Consider the following 14,575-nt stretch of genomic DNA (forward strand, 5'->3'; position numbering starts at 1 on the left):
AAGAAAATGTTTGTTGTTAGAATTAATTTAGACTTTAATTACTTGCATTCTTTTTTAGTCAGCTTTTGAAAAGACGGGAAGTATCTGTACCTTTGAAAATTGAACAGCTTTCTGAGGAACTAGATGCATGGAGAGCTTGTACTCAGTTAAACAAGTAGGTGGAAAAATATAAAATTACCAGCAATGAGACTACTAGTATTTAACTGTTAAGTTGTAAATGCAGTGTTTATTTCCTTTTTAAAATCTGAATATGAATGTAAAAAAAATAGTACTTTGTGGCTGTTAATTTCTAACACAAACTAAGATGTATAGTTGAAAAACAAGTGTCTCTTGTTCATAGGCCTACCAGTGAATTGCCATGCACCCCACCATCTGAATCGCAGAGAATGGTATATTCTATACTTGTATCACGAATACAAGAGGAGCCTCTGAAAGGAATGGTTGGGCCGGACTGCGTCACTGGATCAAATCTTCCTAGTCATTCAGATGTTCACATCTCTTGTTTGACAGGGCTAAGGATACAGGTATGGTTTCAGAGAGCTGAGGTGTTCTTTCTCAGTGATATCATTGACCAGTTGTGAGCTTGCCATAAATCTAAGGTCTCTTCTGTCATCTGGGAGAAAAATGTTTTCCCTGTTGTCACAGTAGCAGAAGTTAAAGAGGACAAGTGCTAGCACCTGCTATAGAAGAAAGGCTGCATAAAGAATTGTCCAATCAAATAATTGCCCAGTTTCCCAATGCAAAACTTTTTAATTTCCCTGAGAAAGACAGATTTCCTTTGCCAAATGTTCTGTCTAAAGTGCATTTAGCTTATTGCCTACTGCCCCACCACAGCTTGAATAAAAACGCAGGAAATTATGTATCTTCAACCACATACTAACATCATTCTTTTGTTGGTATTTATCATTATAGAAATGCACACTGTGAAACTTGTAATTCACGATTAATTAAAGCCAGATATTAGACTAAATATTCAAATATATTTATTCATCACTCACATAGGGCTTTATGATCAAATCATACTAGTCCTTCTAATACCTCTTTGGTATATGTTGTCATTTCCATAAGGGGAAAATTGACACAGCCTGAAAATACTGCTTTCAGGCTCCTATCTCCAGACAGTGCCTCAGTACGAATTTACTGTCTGACCTGAGGCTGAGCATATTTCCTCTGCCCAGTACAAGATGCCAGCTCAAAGAGTAACAGGGTTGCTCAGGGATTAAGAGGGATAGTTCTGCATCAGAAATTGGAGATTGCAGAATGCTAGAGGGATTTTTGAGGTAAACAAGATTCACAACTGCACACCATCAAGTCTAAAAAAACGCTTGCTGCCTACACTTCCACATTAGACCAGTGGTCTCTGGCTATGCTATACTCTCAGCATTTGCTAAGAGCCACATAAAGCTGCCATTGTCATAATCAAATCAACAAGAATAGCAAATATGGTGTCATCAACTTGTCATCTACAATATCCTTATTTCTGGATTAGTGACCATTAGGAGCCATTGCTTTAGACATGCAGATCAGCTCACAAATCTCTTCGCTAATACAAAGGTATAGTAGCCTAATTGAGTAGGTTTACTAATTTTATGTAGCGAGTTCAGAGAACATAACTATTTAAGAAGGCACTTAAATGGAATTGCAGCTTTGAGACCATATATTGTTGAATGAAGAAACTACCAAATAGCTCTTCCATATTTTGTCCTTTTCATAGTGAACATTTGAAATTATTCCATAGACTTCGTGCTTTCAAGCAATTCATGGAGGCTTTTTTTTTTTTTTTTTGACATATGGGTAAACACACAGATCAGTACAGATAATGACAGACACAATAAAATATGTACAGTATTTTGAAGGGAAAAAAAAAAAAAGGTGTTACCTCAGTTTCTAATTCAGGCTAAATTTAACTCTGGAATAATTGCCAAACATATGAAATACCACAATTATTAAAAAACAAACTGAAAACTTAAGGGTTATGAAATGTTGGGTCTCCAAATTTGAAATATAACAAGTTCACTGGGTTTATAATGTGTAACTATTGCCAAAGCTTTAAGTTGGTGGGGTACAATTTTTTCCATGAATGTAGATGATAGCTGTAAATCAGGTTTTCATGTTCTTCTCAGGTAAAACAAAATGTGCTTGCTGTTGTGGTAGCCTTTACACAATTCATGCATACTTTATTTTAATTTCCCTCCCCAAATATTTTTGCTGTGCAGGGTCCGGTGTTTTTCCTTGAAGATGGCAAATCTGCTATTTCACTGAATGATGCTTTGATGTGGGCCAAAGTGAATCCTTTTTCACCACTAGGAACAGGAGTACGACTTAACCCATTTTGATGAGGTGTTTTCCTCTGTACTTTGTAGTGCTTAAAATACCACCCTGAGGGTTAATAATTATTTCATCCTTGTCAAAGGACAGAAACATGGCTGTTGACTCCTCTGGAAGGGAAATTACTTGTACTTTGACAATTGTAAAATGAGAATAAGGGTTTCTATACAAAAGTTTGTTGATAATCCAAAGAAAAAGTTATTTAAGAATCCAAAGAAAGAACTAACTACATAGACAGCCATGTCTTTTTTTTAAGTAAGAATGTTGTTGTCAGACAGTACAGACATATTTCAGCCTGCTCTGTGTAAACAGAAGCCTTGTAAAGAAAGGAAGCAACTATCAGCATGTTATCAAAATATTGGTAACAAACTGTGATATCCATAAACTCACTTTCAAATACATAATTTCAAGTACATAATAGAATGACTTTATTGTTGGGAACTGCAACCTGTTTTTAAACTAACTGGAATCCTGTGGCTGTTTCATACATGGTGTTCTCCTTTTTAATTTAAACTAGGTTTTGCACACAGGATTCTATAACAGATAATTTTTTCATCCCTTAGTTATTGTGCTTTAATAAGAGTATAAAGATGTTTAATAATGTTTTCTTTTGACAGGTTTGACTACCTAGATTATAAAACTCTATTTTCTAGCAAGTTCATTTTTGCAACTGTCCCCCTTATACTTTCATGGGAAGATAAAATCTATTTCTAAATTTTATTTATTTTTTTTAAACAAAGGGTTTGTAAGGAACAAAGAGCAAATGTATTGAAATTATTTAAATGTTATATACATTAAAAATACCTGTTTTCTTTTTACATTTTATATTAGTTATACATATAGTGTGAAAGACCAGAAGAATATACGTCTGCATATATTTTTATTTATTAAAGCTCTGCTCAAAAGGAAAGAAAATTTTGGCAATAGAATACTAAGAATATTTAAATTTTAAAGCTGTGTGTAGTATGGAATTTAATCATAAGACAAATCTTATTCTTATTAATAATTATTCTTATTATTACATCTTATAATCAGAATTGCCTGTAGAAAAGATGCCTTGGTTATACTATTCTTTCTTAGCTTAATTGATGGCACATAAGCAGAAATCTGCTTTGTCTGTTGTTAGATTTTTTGCTGCTTTAAAATAATTTTTGAAATCCTGCTAGATACATAAAATTGAAAGAAGTAGAAATTGAAAACTGGCAGAACCATTTCTAGAGAAACTGTGGTAAAGCTGGAAGTAATGGTCTCCTTTTGCAGGCCGTATTGAACAAAATCTTCAATATATAGGTAAGTAATGCCCTCATTTAACTGGATATAACAATGCCACCATGCTGGAAAGGTGGAAAGGAGATTAGAAATTTAAAAAATCATTTTGATTTCCCCCCCCCCCCCCCTTAAAAAAAAAAGTTAAGAATTCATTCTGTTGATGTCCTAGGCTATTATTTCTGGTTTCTGGTTTCTGAACATACTGGGCAGGGCAAAACAAGCTTAGTTGTTTTGCAACCTATACAAAAACATTTCTGTATATGCTTGGATGCTGGAACAGAATGTTTTACTTCTTGCAGGTGTTGTTTGGAAAATGTTTTCCTTTCATTAACACTGGGAAGTTGGGGAATGAAAGTTTGATTTCTGAAATAAAAATTCATAGTTTTTGAAATAATTTTCCAGCAGGCAGTATCTGATGTGTTGCTTCTGTCGAATGAAAGACTAGTTATCTTTTAGCACATAAATTGTACAACCTTGTATGCAGAAATTGTTAATACAGACTTGGAGAGCAATGGTAAGAGCCACAAATGCAGCCCCATGGCTGATGATTGGGATCTGAAGGATTGACTCAGCTGCCACTCTACTATATTCAAAATATTTTGCTGCATCCTAAGGATTTTTAGCAGCAGATTTTTAACAGTTTAAATTACGTAGTATAACTGCATCAATTTGTTGTGCATAAATTGTGCCTTAACGTGGAACCTTAGACAAATGTACTCCATCTTTAAATTAGACAGTGAGGGTTAAGAATGCTTTCATGTGTGAAATACAAATCTTAAGTCAAAAGGCACTTTTTTGCATTGGGAATCCATCAGGTTGTGACTAAAATAAGGCTGCGTTTTCTTTAAGGTGGTGGTACCCCATGTAGTGAGTGAGGGCAACATGCAGAAAAGGTTGTAATTGTGTCTACTGCTACAACTGTGTTTGCAACTGTCAAAATATAGATTCTTCATCTTCAAAAATAAGTTCAGGTTGTTCAACATGTGACTCCATTGTCGCACACAGCTAGTCAAATAGTTATTTCCCCTTAACATTAAAGAATTCTTTGTCTTCAAACGGTTGTTTGACTCTTCTTGTAAAAGTCATATTTCTGTTTGAATGAAGACGATCAAGCTCTGCAGCTAGTGCTTTCAATTTACTATTAAATCTCAGTTAAGTTTAACATTGCTTTATCGGTACAAAATCCAATCCATTTTCTGACGAACATTACCGACATGTTTATAAGCTTCACAGGCTGCGCTCGTGTGAGAGACTCGTAACGGGAAACCAAATTTGACCGTGAACGCACGGGAGCAGCTGCCGAGCTCCGCTCCCCTCCGCGCTGTGTCTGGGGCCGTAGCGCGGCAGCGTCTGCCACCCCAGGTACCCGCTGCGGCCTGCGGGGAGCCCCTCACCGCCTCCCGGCATCGGCCGCGGCGAGGCAGGGGACTGGGCGGCGCGGGCGCTGCTGGTGGTAGCTATGCGGGCTGGTGGGACCGGACGGAGCTGCTCTCCCCTCCCGTACCCTCCCTCAGGGCCCGCGGGCGGGCAGGGGCGGCAAGCACACGGCAAATGATATTCCGTCTGTTTCCTGAGCCACTGAGAGCGGTAACGTTTTTGTGTGTCCCTGGGGTGCTTGTCGTACACCCACAGCATGTCACAGTTGGGTTTCTTGAGAACTGAGGTCTTGTGCTACGTTAATTTTTCTGAAAATAAATACTTGCTATTTTTTATTTATTATTTTATTATTTACTTGTATCTATTAAACAGTTCATGTAATAAGAGGTACTCCAGCTAGTAAAGAAAGCTCCTTTGTGCTGTAGTAGTCATTAACAGTGCTCAGACATGGTTCAATGTTTGTTTCAGATCCTAGTTCCTAATATTTTAATATGTTACTTAACATTTATTTCATACTAACAATTCAGCATTAAGAGCCCCATCAGAATGCCCTTCTTCTTTACCTCTGTGAGAATACTAACAAGCCTGTTTCCTTGCTTTCATTTCTGGCTAAAGGGATTGGTTTGGGGAAAGAATGTTACCAGATGAACACTTGTGTCAGGTATTTTGTTCCTATGTATCTTTGGTATGCAACATTAGCTGTCCGATCTGCGGGAGACCCGTTCCAGTACATAGTCCTGCACAGGGACAACATCCATTCAAGATTTTGTTTGTTCCTGTTACTATGTAACAGAAGTGATGCCCTATGGGGCTTGGCTCAGCTTGCCAAAGTGACTCTATTTTCACATCATTATCTGGTAAACACAGATTAAACATTATGTTGACAGCTACATGTTGCCTGAGATTGAGGTCATAATATTCCTGTAAACTAGTTCTGGGTTACTCGTCAAGCTAGCCTACTGTTCTGTGTAATTGAGAAAGTAGTGCCACATGCCTGTGGACTCTCAAGATGGTCTTGTTTGCTCTCTGGATGGTGGCAAGGATCAGTGGAAATGGTGGGAACAGACATTGCAGATGCCATGAGAGCATGAACACACCCATTTGTGATGAGATGGCTTGGACTCTGATGTGACTCAGCAAAACTTCTAACACCATCTAGTTTTGTTTGGAACACGTGCTTTGCAGAGCAGCCTTGCTTGCTGAAAACTAATCTTACTGTAGAGAACACGGGAGAGCTTTGTTTTCTGAGTTTTTCCCAACTCAAACTTGAGAAGTGCTACGCCACACCTGAAGGAAGGTGAGGGTCAAATGATCTCATTCTACATAGAAAAGGTCAACAGTGCCATAGTTGGCTTGGCACTTTGGTGTTTCATGAAGTAATACATGGCACTGGTATTGTACATAAAACCACAAATTATTAGCTTCTGGCTGAAAACCAAAACCACCCAACTTGCTCCAGAGTATGTACAATATGGACTCCTAAGCAGTTCCTCTTACTTGCATCTGCCTGTCTTTTACAGGGAGTCTAGAAAATGCCCTCAATAGAGTATTTGCAAAGAACAGAAACAAATGAAGATTACTTTTAATGAGGGCAAGTGTCAGAGAGCTACATTTTATTAGGTGGATATAATTTAGCAACTAAGTTAGCATTCTTCTTTGTGGAAACTTCCTCTATAGTTAGTTCCTCACATAGCATCTTTCCAGTAGGAACATAAATACTGAGTCACTGAAAAGGAATGGAAGAGGGTGAATCACAAAGGACAAGTGATAAATTTTCAAGCATCTCATGCTTTGGTTTGCAGGAATTGAGTATCAGTCACTGAGGAAGTAATCTGTTCTCAAAGGCCAAATGAAAAGCCTACAGAAAGGAGTACTGCATTTAGCTGGAGTAGTCGTGCCACCTTTTTTGACACAACTGGCAATTGTCACCATGCAAGGGTATGTGCAGCCGGTGGTTAGGCAGGCTGTCCCCTGCAGCCCATGAAGGTTAACAGAGGAACAGATATTCATGTGCAGCACGGGGGAGCCCACACTGGAGCATGGAGATGGCTAAAGGAAGCTGTGACCCCATGGAAAGCCCATGCTGGAGCAGGCTCCCGGTAGGACCTGTAGGCCCATGGAGAGAGGAGCAGAGGCTGGAGCAGGTTTGTTGCCAGGGCTTGTGACCCTGTGGGGAAGCCACGCTGGAGCAGCCTGTTCCTGAAGGAGGCACCCTGTGAAATAGACCCATACTGTTCACGAAGAACTAAAGCCTGTGGGAAGGGCTCATACTGGAGAATTTTGTGGAGGACTAATGGGGGAGAGGTATTGAAAATTAGAATGAATTTAATCCTAAAAAGAGAGGGGTGGGGGGAAGGTGATTTTAAGATTTGGTTTTATTTCCCATTATCCTACTCTGATTTCATTGGTGATAAACAGTGACAGCAATTAGTGAGTGATCTCTCCCTATTCTTATCTCAAGCCATGAGCCTTTCATTATATATTCTCTTCTTTCGTGGGATACTGGCATCCAGCCAGGGTCACCCCACCACAAAAGAGTGTGTGGCTGAAAAAACTCTGGTTATGTTCACAGCAGCATAATTCCAATTCACAGCACAGTCAGGAGGAAATAAAGGAAGTTTCTCACTCTCTGTCATTCATTAATGAATTTTCTATATAAAGAAAAAGAAAAAAATTAACTTTTTTTATTATTATTTTTAACAATGCATATATAGTGCACCTGTCATCAAGTATTTTTAGGTACACAAACAATGGAAATTTAAAAACAGATAAAATAATGACTCCAACTGGACAGACTTAACATATAATAATGAAGAAACTCTTAATGTTTCAGATGTGTCAAACAGATCTTAGAAGTGTAAATACAATTAAAATTAACAGCACTAAAGCTATTTAGTAAGTGTTAAGCTAAAGCTATACAATCATTCCCCCCCCCCCCCAGTATGAGCACACTTATTCAATTCAGCCTTAATAGCACCTTGGTACCAGTTGCTGAATGGTTCCCAATTATTTTATACCAACACCAGCTGTCAAAGACACATTTTTTTAAGTAATATGTAAAAGGCATTTTTCTGCCCAGCAGTTTTTTAGGTAAAACATACAATAAACAGAAAGAAGTACTTGTTATTCATGTTCATAAAGGTTAGTTACTCTGTTATCTGTACTGTAAGAAATTCTTCAGTATGGTTGGCAACTGGAGTTGCGGGACAAGATGCAGTCTAGCTCTTCCTATGTAGTTTCGGATACATAATCGGCAGAGCTGACAAAGAGAAGATGGTGTGGCTGCAAGCAAAAAAGACAGGATATAATCATACAGGTGTGAAGGCCAGTACTTGTTTTACAACAGTCTTGCACAATAATGGGATTTCTAAAAAAAAGTCCACATTTTGCAAATTTGTCCTTTTTCTTCATGGCATTTTTGCCTTCAAAGATAAATACTGGGACTGCCGAAGCCTTATTTATAATCAGACAAACACTCAAAAAAAGCAGTCAGGTCAGCAAATCTGTGTTTTTAAATTAAAAACCTGTTCCCAGAAAATATGTTAACATGTCAGCAACTTTGGAAATTGTATTTTTTATATTTTTTATTCATACGGCAGGTGAAATAATTGCTACAGCACTACAGCTGCACAGCCAACACATCATAGCAACACACATAAGTAGGGAAAATGCCCCAAGATCCTGGACCATGTTTATTGCACTTACTAGCTCATGATCACACCTTTGTCCCTCTAAGCCCCCACTCCCTCAAGATGAACACATTGCTGTGTTTCCCTGGGAAATAAACCCACATGCATTCCATGTCACCTCATTTTCACTTCTAACATGTTTGCTGTGGCTTTTAAAAATCCTCCTGACCTTGATAATTTTCTGATAACCAAATGTTTTTAGAGCTTTTTTCCTTTTTAACAGCATTCAGACTGGAGAAAATCATTAATCAGTGCTACCTCTAAAGACATGTCCACAGTTACTGCAATAGTTCCTCTGCTTATATCCCACCTTTTAACTTATTTTTATGCTGCACATAGGTCAGTCTGAACAAATACAGTTCCCTTTGGGATATTCTCTCTAAGGCAACAGGCCTCAAGAGTATTGAAGGACTCTGAAGTGCCAGCAACTACTTTTCACGTATTAATAAAACAGCAAAGAAAATGTAGAAAATGAAACTTTTTGCCTACTATCAAAATAAACTGCTTTACATGCATTTAAAAATACCTTTTTAAAATTATTGGGATAGCTGGTCAAGACTAAATATATTTTTCATCTGAAATGGAAATTTTCTTTTTAACAAGAAAAGGTCTCTAACAGCCAATAAAAATATAGCTTTAATGTATCACCTAGTAAACATAAGAAGATGCTTTTCTGGCTTGTAAAAGTTTGGGTGCTGCTTGGTCAACAGTCTCTGTCCAGAGACTAAATATTACTGGGTATTTTCATAGTCAGAATGGAATTTACTTGATTATTTCATGAAGCGCAGCATTAGCTTCTGTAACATGGGCTGTTTGGGCTGTTGGTGTTTTTTTCTGTGGTGGGGGGAGGGGATTGTTTTTAAGAATACAAAAGACACATGTCAATCTTACCTTCATGGAGGAGAAGCACTCTCTCCACTAAACTGCTTGGAGCAGCTAAATCGACAGGCCTCTCAAAATCTGTATTTTTGGCATTTATGTCTGCCCCAAATTCAAGGAGTAAGTTTACAATCTCTGTACTAGAATGCTGGGCAGCAGCATGGAGTGGGGTTTCCAAGTGCTTTCCTTTCTGCACATTGGCACCTGGTGGGCAGATGCACATAAGGAGATGTAAGAAGAGATTAATTACAATTGTCATTGAGTAAAGATGATATTACAAAACAAACAAAAAAAACCACCCACTGTGCTAGAACCTCACAGTGAAGTTAGCCACCTCATTAATTTTGTTACATAGCAATGTAGCTAATCATATCAGTGGATTGTTTTGAACCCGTACACTTATCCTAGGTTTTATATTACTTAAGCACAACCAGGTTTCAAAGGAAAATACTTCACAAAAATAAAAGGAAAACAAAAATCAGATTAGGTCATGTGAGCATCATTGTTGCCCTAATTATAAAAAAAGTACATTTTGTACATGTTTAAGAATATTTGCACTACATAAAAATACACTTTCCTTATTTAAGTCTACAAAAATGATCACTAAACTGTAGTATTTATATTTTTGTAAGTACACCAACTCAGTAAGGAGTGTAACATGGATGCTTTACAGTTTTTCATGTGTTGAAGTTGGCAAAGGGTTTGCAATAGATTCTCATCTCATTCAACCATTATCAAGGATTTTTCTATAAAGAACTTAATTTTAATTAAGTCAAGAAAGCCAATAGTGAAAAAAAACCCAAACCATTCATTCTCCTAATCCACAAAATTGCAATTATTACACTTTTATATTAATAAGGAATTGGTAACTTATATTAAATTAAAATGGACTACATTATTTTGCAGTAATGCACTCATATTCCAGAAAAAATTGTCCATAGAAGAGTTAAATAAAACTAGCCAGTATGAAAGGATTTCCTTTATAGGCAAGATGATAATCACCTAAAATTGAGGTTGGCTGAACAGCTTTCTAAGACTACTCTAGAAGAAAAACCCAGACTCCTTAAGAGAGATTTACTAATCTTCTGAGACCAAATATTGGCTTCTGTACCAACTTTTCTCCCTTAATCAATACTTTTTGCCTTTTTAATTCCTATTTGGGTAAAATAATAATATCACAGGACAGGCAATTAGAATTGAAGTCTGAATAACCCACTGTTCTCAGTATTAACAATTTGGAAACAACTCCACTGTATTATTCTCTTGCCTATTTCACTGTCTATTTGCTTTTCAACTTCCAATACATCCTTACAAATTGATGAAATGAGAAAAAATTCAGACTCACGTAAGTGGTTTACTTATATTGCAATTTACATACTCTTTTCTAATTCAGGCTACCAATGAGTGTAGAATATGTCCTTCTGTTACTGTTTTTAATGTATGGTAGTATTTGAATCCCAAATACACTAATTATACCTCTGTGGCTCTTAAATATAAAAATCATGACACAGGACAGTTAATCACATAAAGGAGACTTTATGACACAAAAATGACTTAATGTGAGACAATTTAACTGCTTGCTTAAGTTTTAAATAACCTGCAGTTAACTAGGAAAACAATTCCAATGCAATGATGGCAAGTCTGTAATTATTCACATATACATTTTCACACATTGTGCTGCAGGACACAAAAGCCTTTTGTGTCGTTACCTGAAACACAGCAGATGATCCTTTAGCTATGCTAGTTGTATTCCTGGACTTGTGCTGAAATAGAGTGAGCCTCCAACATCTCTTCCCCATTGATTAAATAAATAATGTGAACTTCGGGATCAAATGCCTTAGGTCTCTATGCCTTGTAAAAAGATCTATTAGAACATGCTGAAAAATGAAAAATGGTGGGACTACATTGCTAAAAAAAGTTCTGCTGAAAGCTCAAACATTACTGTAAAAACTTGTTTTCTCAAAAGCCAATTTTTAACCTTTGTTTTTCCTACAGAAAATGAACACCTACAAAGCTGTCAGTAGTAGATGCTAAAAATTTGCATCTACTAGAACATCTGTTCTTATTGGTCATACTTCCTTTTTCCTTAATATGCTTGTTATGCCACAAAAATGATGAAAGACCCAGTAACTTATCGTAAGCAAACATGCAGCACAGAATAAACTTCATAGTACAGCCCTGCAAGCAAGGGTTCTAGTTTCACTGATGGAGCACAGCTTACTTCAAAGGCTTATTTCACAAACTAGTAATACTATTTAAAACATTACATACCTGCATAAAGAAGCTTTCGAATACAATGGATCTGCTGTGAAACACAGGCTACATACAGAGGTGTTCCTAAATGAGGAAGGTCTTGGTCAACATCTATACCAGAGGATATCAGTACCTCCAGACATTCACTGTGACCTGTCAGTACAAAGCATGACAGAGTTTGCTCAACTTCAGTAAGCTGTCTCATAGACAAAACAAGACACATTTCTTAACAATGGCATTGAGACATTTGTCAACTGCTCCACATTTATTCAGCAGGTAATTCCTTACCTCTGCTGGCTGCTTCATGCATCGGTGATGGAAGGCAGGACTCCCACTGAGCTTTGGCACCATACTCTAACAGGAGCTCAGCACATGCCGCACTGCCTCTTGAACATGCGTTAAATAAAGGTGTCACTCCATCAATTGTTGTAGCGTTTACCTAGAATATATAAAATCTATTTCAGAACAGAACTGAAAGAAAGATAAAATTTTGAACAGGATATAGTTAGAAATTATATTAAAATAACAACAACAACAAAAAAATACTGGCTAGAATTAAGGTTGCTTAATTGGTCAGTCCCTGTGCTACTGTCTTCCTCCCACCACACCCCTCAGCTGAAATTAGTTTACTATTATTCTGATTAAGCTGTGTTGAATAAACCAAAACACACCTGGAATCACAAAGAGCACACATTAACATCTGACCAGTAAATAATTTTTGAAAGTCATTGCACTTATTTTGTTTCATTGATGCTGAAAATGTACACTGTGTGTAGTAACGGGGTAATGGGGGCCTTCTCTCCACAGCTCTGTCAAGAATGCAAACTCCATGTTAAATGTGAGATTTCCCATTTTCTTCTGTGGTTTTAACCTCCTGGTTGAAGGGATATTTCACAGGATGGAAACAAAGCTGATAGTACAGGCTTGCTGATTTAATACCAACCTCATCACCTCACTGGTTAACCAAATATTCACAGTGTGGGAGAATGAGGGGAGAAACTAGGCAGACTTGTGAGGGCTAATCATACTAAAAGAGGGAGCACAGGTATTAGGAGAGGACTCCTTCCAGGGTTCTGGCATATCCTCTTCCACACAACACCCAAACCCACCAAAACAATTGAAAGTACTAAAAAAATTCAGATAGAAAAATTATATTTGTTCTTATAGTTTTGTCCATAGGATCTCTAGGTTTATGTCTTTAGAATCCTCGTGCTAGCTGAGGTGAAGAGGAATTGGGTTTGGAAACATCTATGTATGTTTTCTCTTTTTTGTCTTCTGTAATAACAAATATAATCTACATGGGTCTCAAAACTGAATTTTAAGGACAATAAATATTTCCATCACAAAGCTCAGAGATTTGGTAAACTATGCATATGAACTGCAGTGTCAGCAGAGATTGTAGGAAGGTGGTCTCTAAGGTCCCATAAAGTTTTGGGATAACAGAAAGACAGCCTGTGTCAGGAGCACAGAAAAGATCCTGTGCCTTTTTGTACTCAGACCAAAGAACTGTAAAAGAGCACAAGTGCAGTGTGACAAAAAGACATTCTGGAGACTAAAAGATTAAAAGGGCAATCTTCTGGAAGCCACTCAAAGCCAGAAGAAACCAGAAGAGGAGAGGGATGCATTCCATAGTTTCAAAGGAAATAATGTAATGAAATTCAAACAAATAATGCTAGTGACATGCTGCTAGCAGATTCTCTCCAGTTTGTTACTTGTCTTAGTGTCTGCCCATCACTTTCCTTTGCTAGCTTTCAGATGGCAGTTTATTGTAATTAAATGAGATCAATGCAATTAATAGGGTGAGCAGAGAGAAATACCAATTAAAATAAAATACAAATCACAGAATATATCCTTCTCAGTTAAATCAAGGTTAGCACTGGACTCCATATACAAAATCAAACCTTCTTACATTTGCTCCTGCTTCAAGAAGGATTCTTGCACATCCTACATGATCTCCCAGGCAGGCTTCATGAAGTGGTGTTACTTGGTCAATTGTTAGCGTGTCAACATTGTACCCCTATACAGGACACGAATGGCATATAAAGATCATAAAAGAGCTGTTCTTGTTCAAATTAATAGTTTACAATAATTACGCTTAAAACTCTACTTGCAATAAATAAATCTTCCTTAAACACAAAAAGAATCACTGTGGGGACAGTGAAACCCTGGAACAGGGGTTCAGAGAGGTTGCTGCATCTCCACTGATGGCGATCTTTAAAACTCAACAAGGCCCTGAGTCTAAACTGTCCTGTGATTCTGTGATTCTCCAACTTAAAAGTCTGAACTATCTAAAGCCATGAATTTAGCCAGGAAAATATGTTTTGGACTGATAAAATCACCAAGCCCTTGAAATTTTCTGCAGTAGACGTTTGATTCTTAAGAACTAATAGTTGTATCTATTGGCTTTTATCAAATGTATTACATAGTATATTTTTTTAGCATTGCAGTAGATAATATGACAATAATAGCATAAGTATAGTGTTTCATAGTCCCTCCCTTTGCATTAAAAATATATATTTTTAAGTCACAGCTGTGCAGAACCCAGAATGTTTCAGTGATTCTTCCCCTCAGCAAGTATCTTCCTGACCAGCTCTATTTACCTTAGGGATTAACGCAGTAGAACCGCATTAACTTATACCATGCAAGAGGGGAAGATTGATATGAATTTAGATACAGCTTTGGTAAGTTTTGTTGTTTTTTTTTTAGGGGAGAGAGAAGTTCTAAAACATACAGAGAAAATATTTTAAATTTTAACTTGTATCTTATCACATAAAAAATTC

General features: G+C 37.2%; 2 protein-coding genes and 1 long non-coding RNA gene across 10 annotated transcripts in view; 1 reads left to right on the forward strand and 2 right to left on the reverse strand.

The window, feature by feature from the left end:
• Positions 1-3,991, forward strand: part of WDR17 (WD repeat domain 17) — a 58,086-nt gene extending 54,095 nt beyond the window's left edge. For all 3 annotated transcript variants that reach the window (XM_062620602.1, XM_062620425.1, XM_062620518.1), the window contains 3 exons: positions 59-154; positions 341-524; positions 2,217-3,991. In XM_062620602.1, coding sequence (XP_062476586.1) covers positions 59-154; positions 341-524; positions 2,217-2,336 — 400 coding nt within the window. In that variant the 3' untranslated portion in view covers positions 2,337-3,991. The remainder of the gene's footprint in view (positions 1-58; positions 155-340; positions 525-2,216) is intronic.
• LOC134166355 (uncharacterized) lies at positions 3,192-5,143 on the reverse strand. Its single transcript, XR_009965846.1, has 2 exons — positions 3,601-5,143; positions 3,192-3,562 (listed from the first exon to the last, which is right to left on the reverse strand). It is a non-coding gene; the product is annotated as an uncharacterized LOC134166355 (long non-coding RNA).
• Positions 5,144-7,643: 2,500 nt separating this feature from the next.
• Positions 7,644-14,575, reverse strand: part of ASB5 (ankyrin repeat and SOCS box containing 5) — a 38,407-nt gene continuing 31,475 nt past the window's right edge. For all 6 annotated transcript variants that reach the window (XM_062618839.1, XM_062618983.1, XM_062618910.1 and 3 more), the window contains 5 exons: positions 13,705-13,812; positions 12,084-12,234; positions 11,814-11,948; positions 9,555-9,746; positions 7,644-8,256 (listed from right to left, as the gene is read on the reverse strand). In XM_062618839.1, coding sequence (XP_062474823.1) covers positions 8,129-8,256; positions 9,555-9,746; positions 11,814-11,948; positions 12,084-12,234; positions 13,705-13,812 — 714 coding nt within the window. In that variant the 3' untranslated portion in view covers positions 7,644-8,128. The remainder of the gene's footprint in view (positions 8,257-9,554; positions 9,747-11,813; positions 11,949-12,083; positions 12,235-13,704; positions 13,813-14,575) is intronic.

Source organism: Pezoporus occidentalis, unplaced genomic scaffold (genome assembly GCF_034315485.1).
Source record: "Pezoporus occidentalis ecotype Australia unplaced genomic scaffold, CSIRO_AGI_Poc_V1 ctg1, whole genome shotgun sequence".
NCBI lineage: Eukaryota > Metazoa > Chordata > Aves > Psittaciformes > Psittacidae > Pezoporus > Pezoporus occidentalis.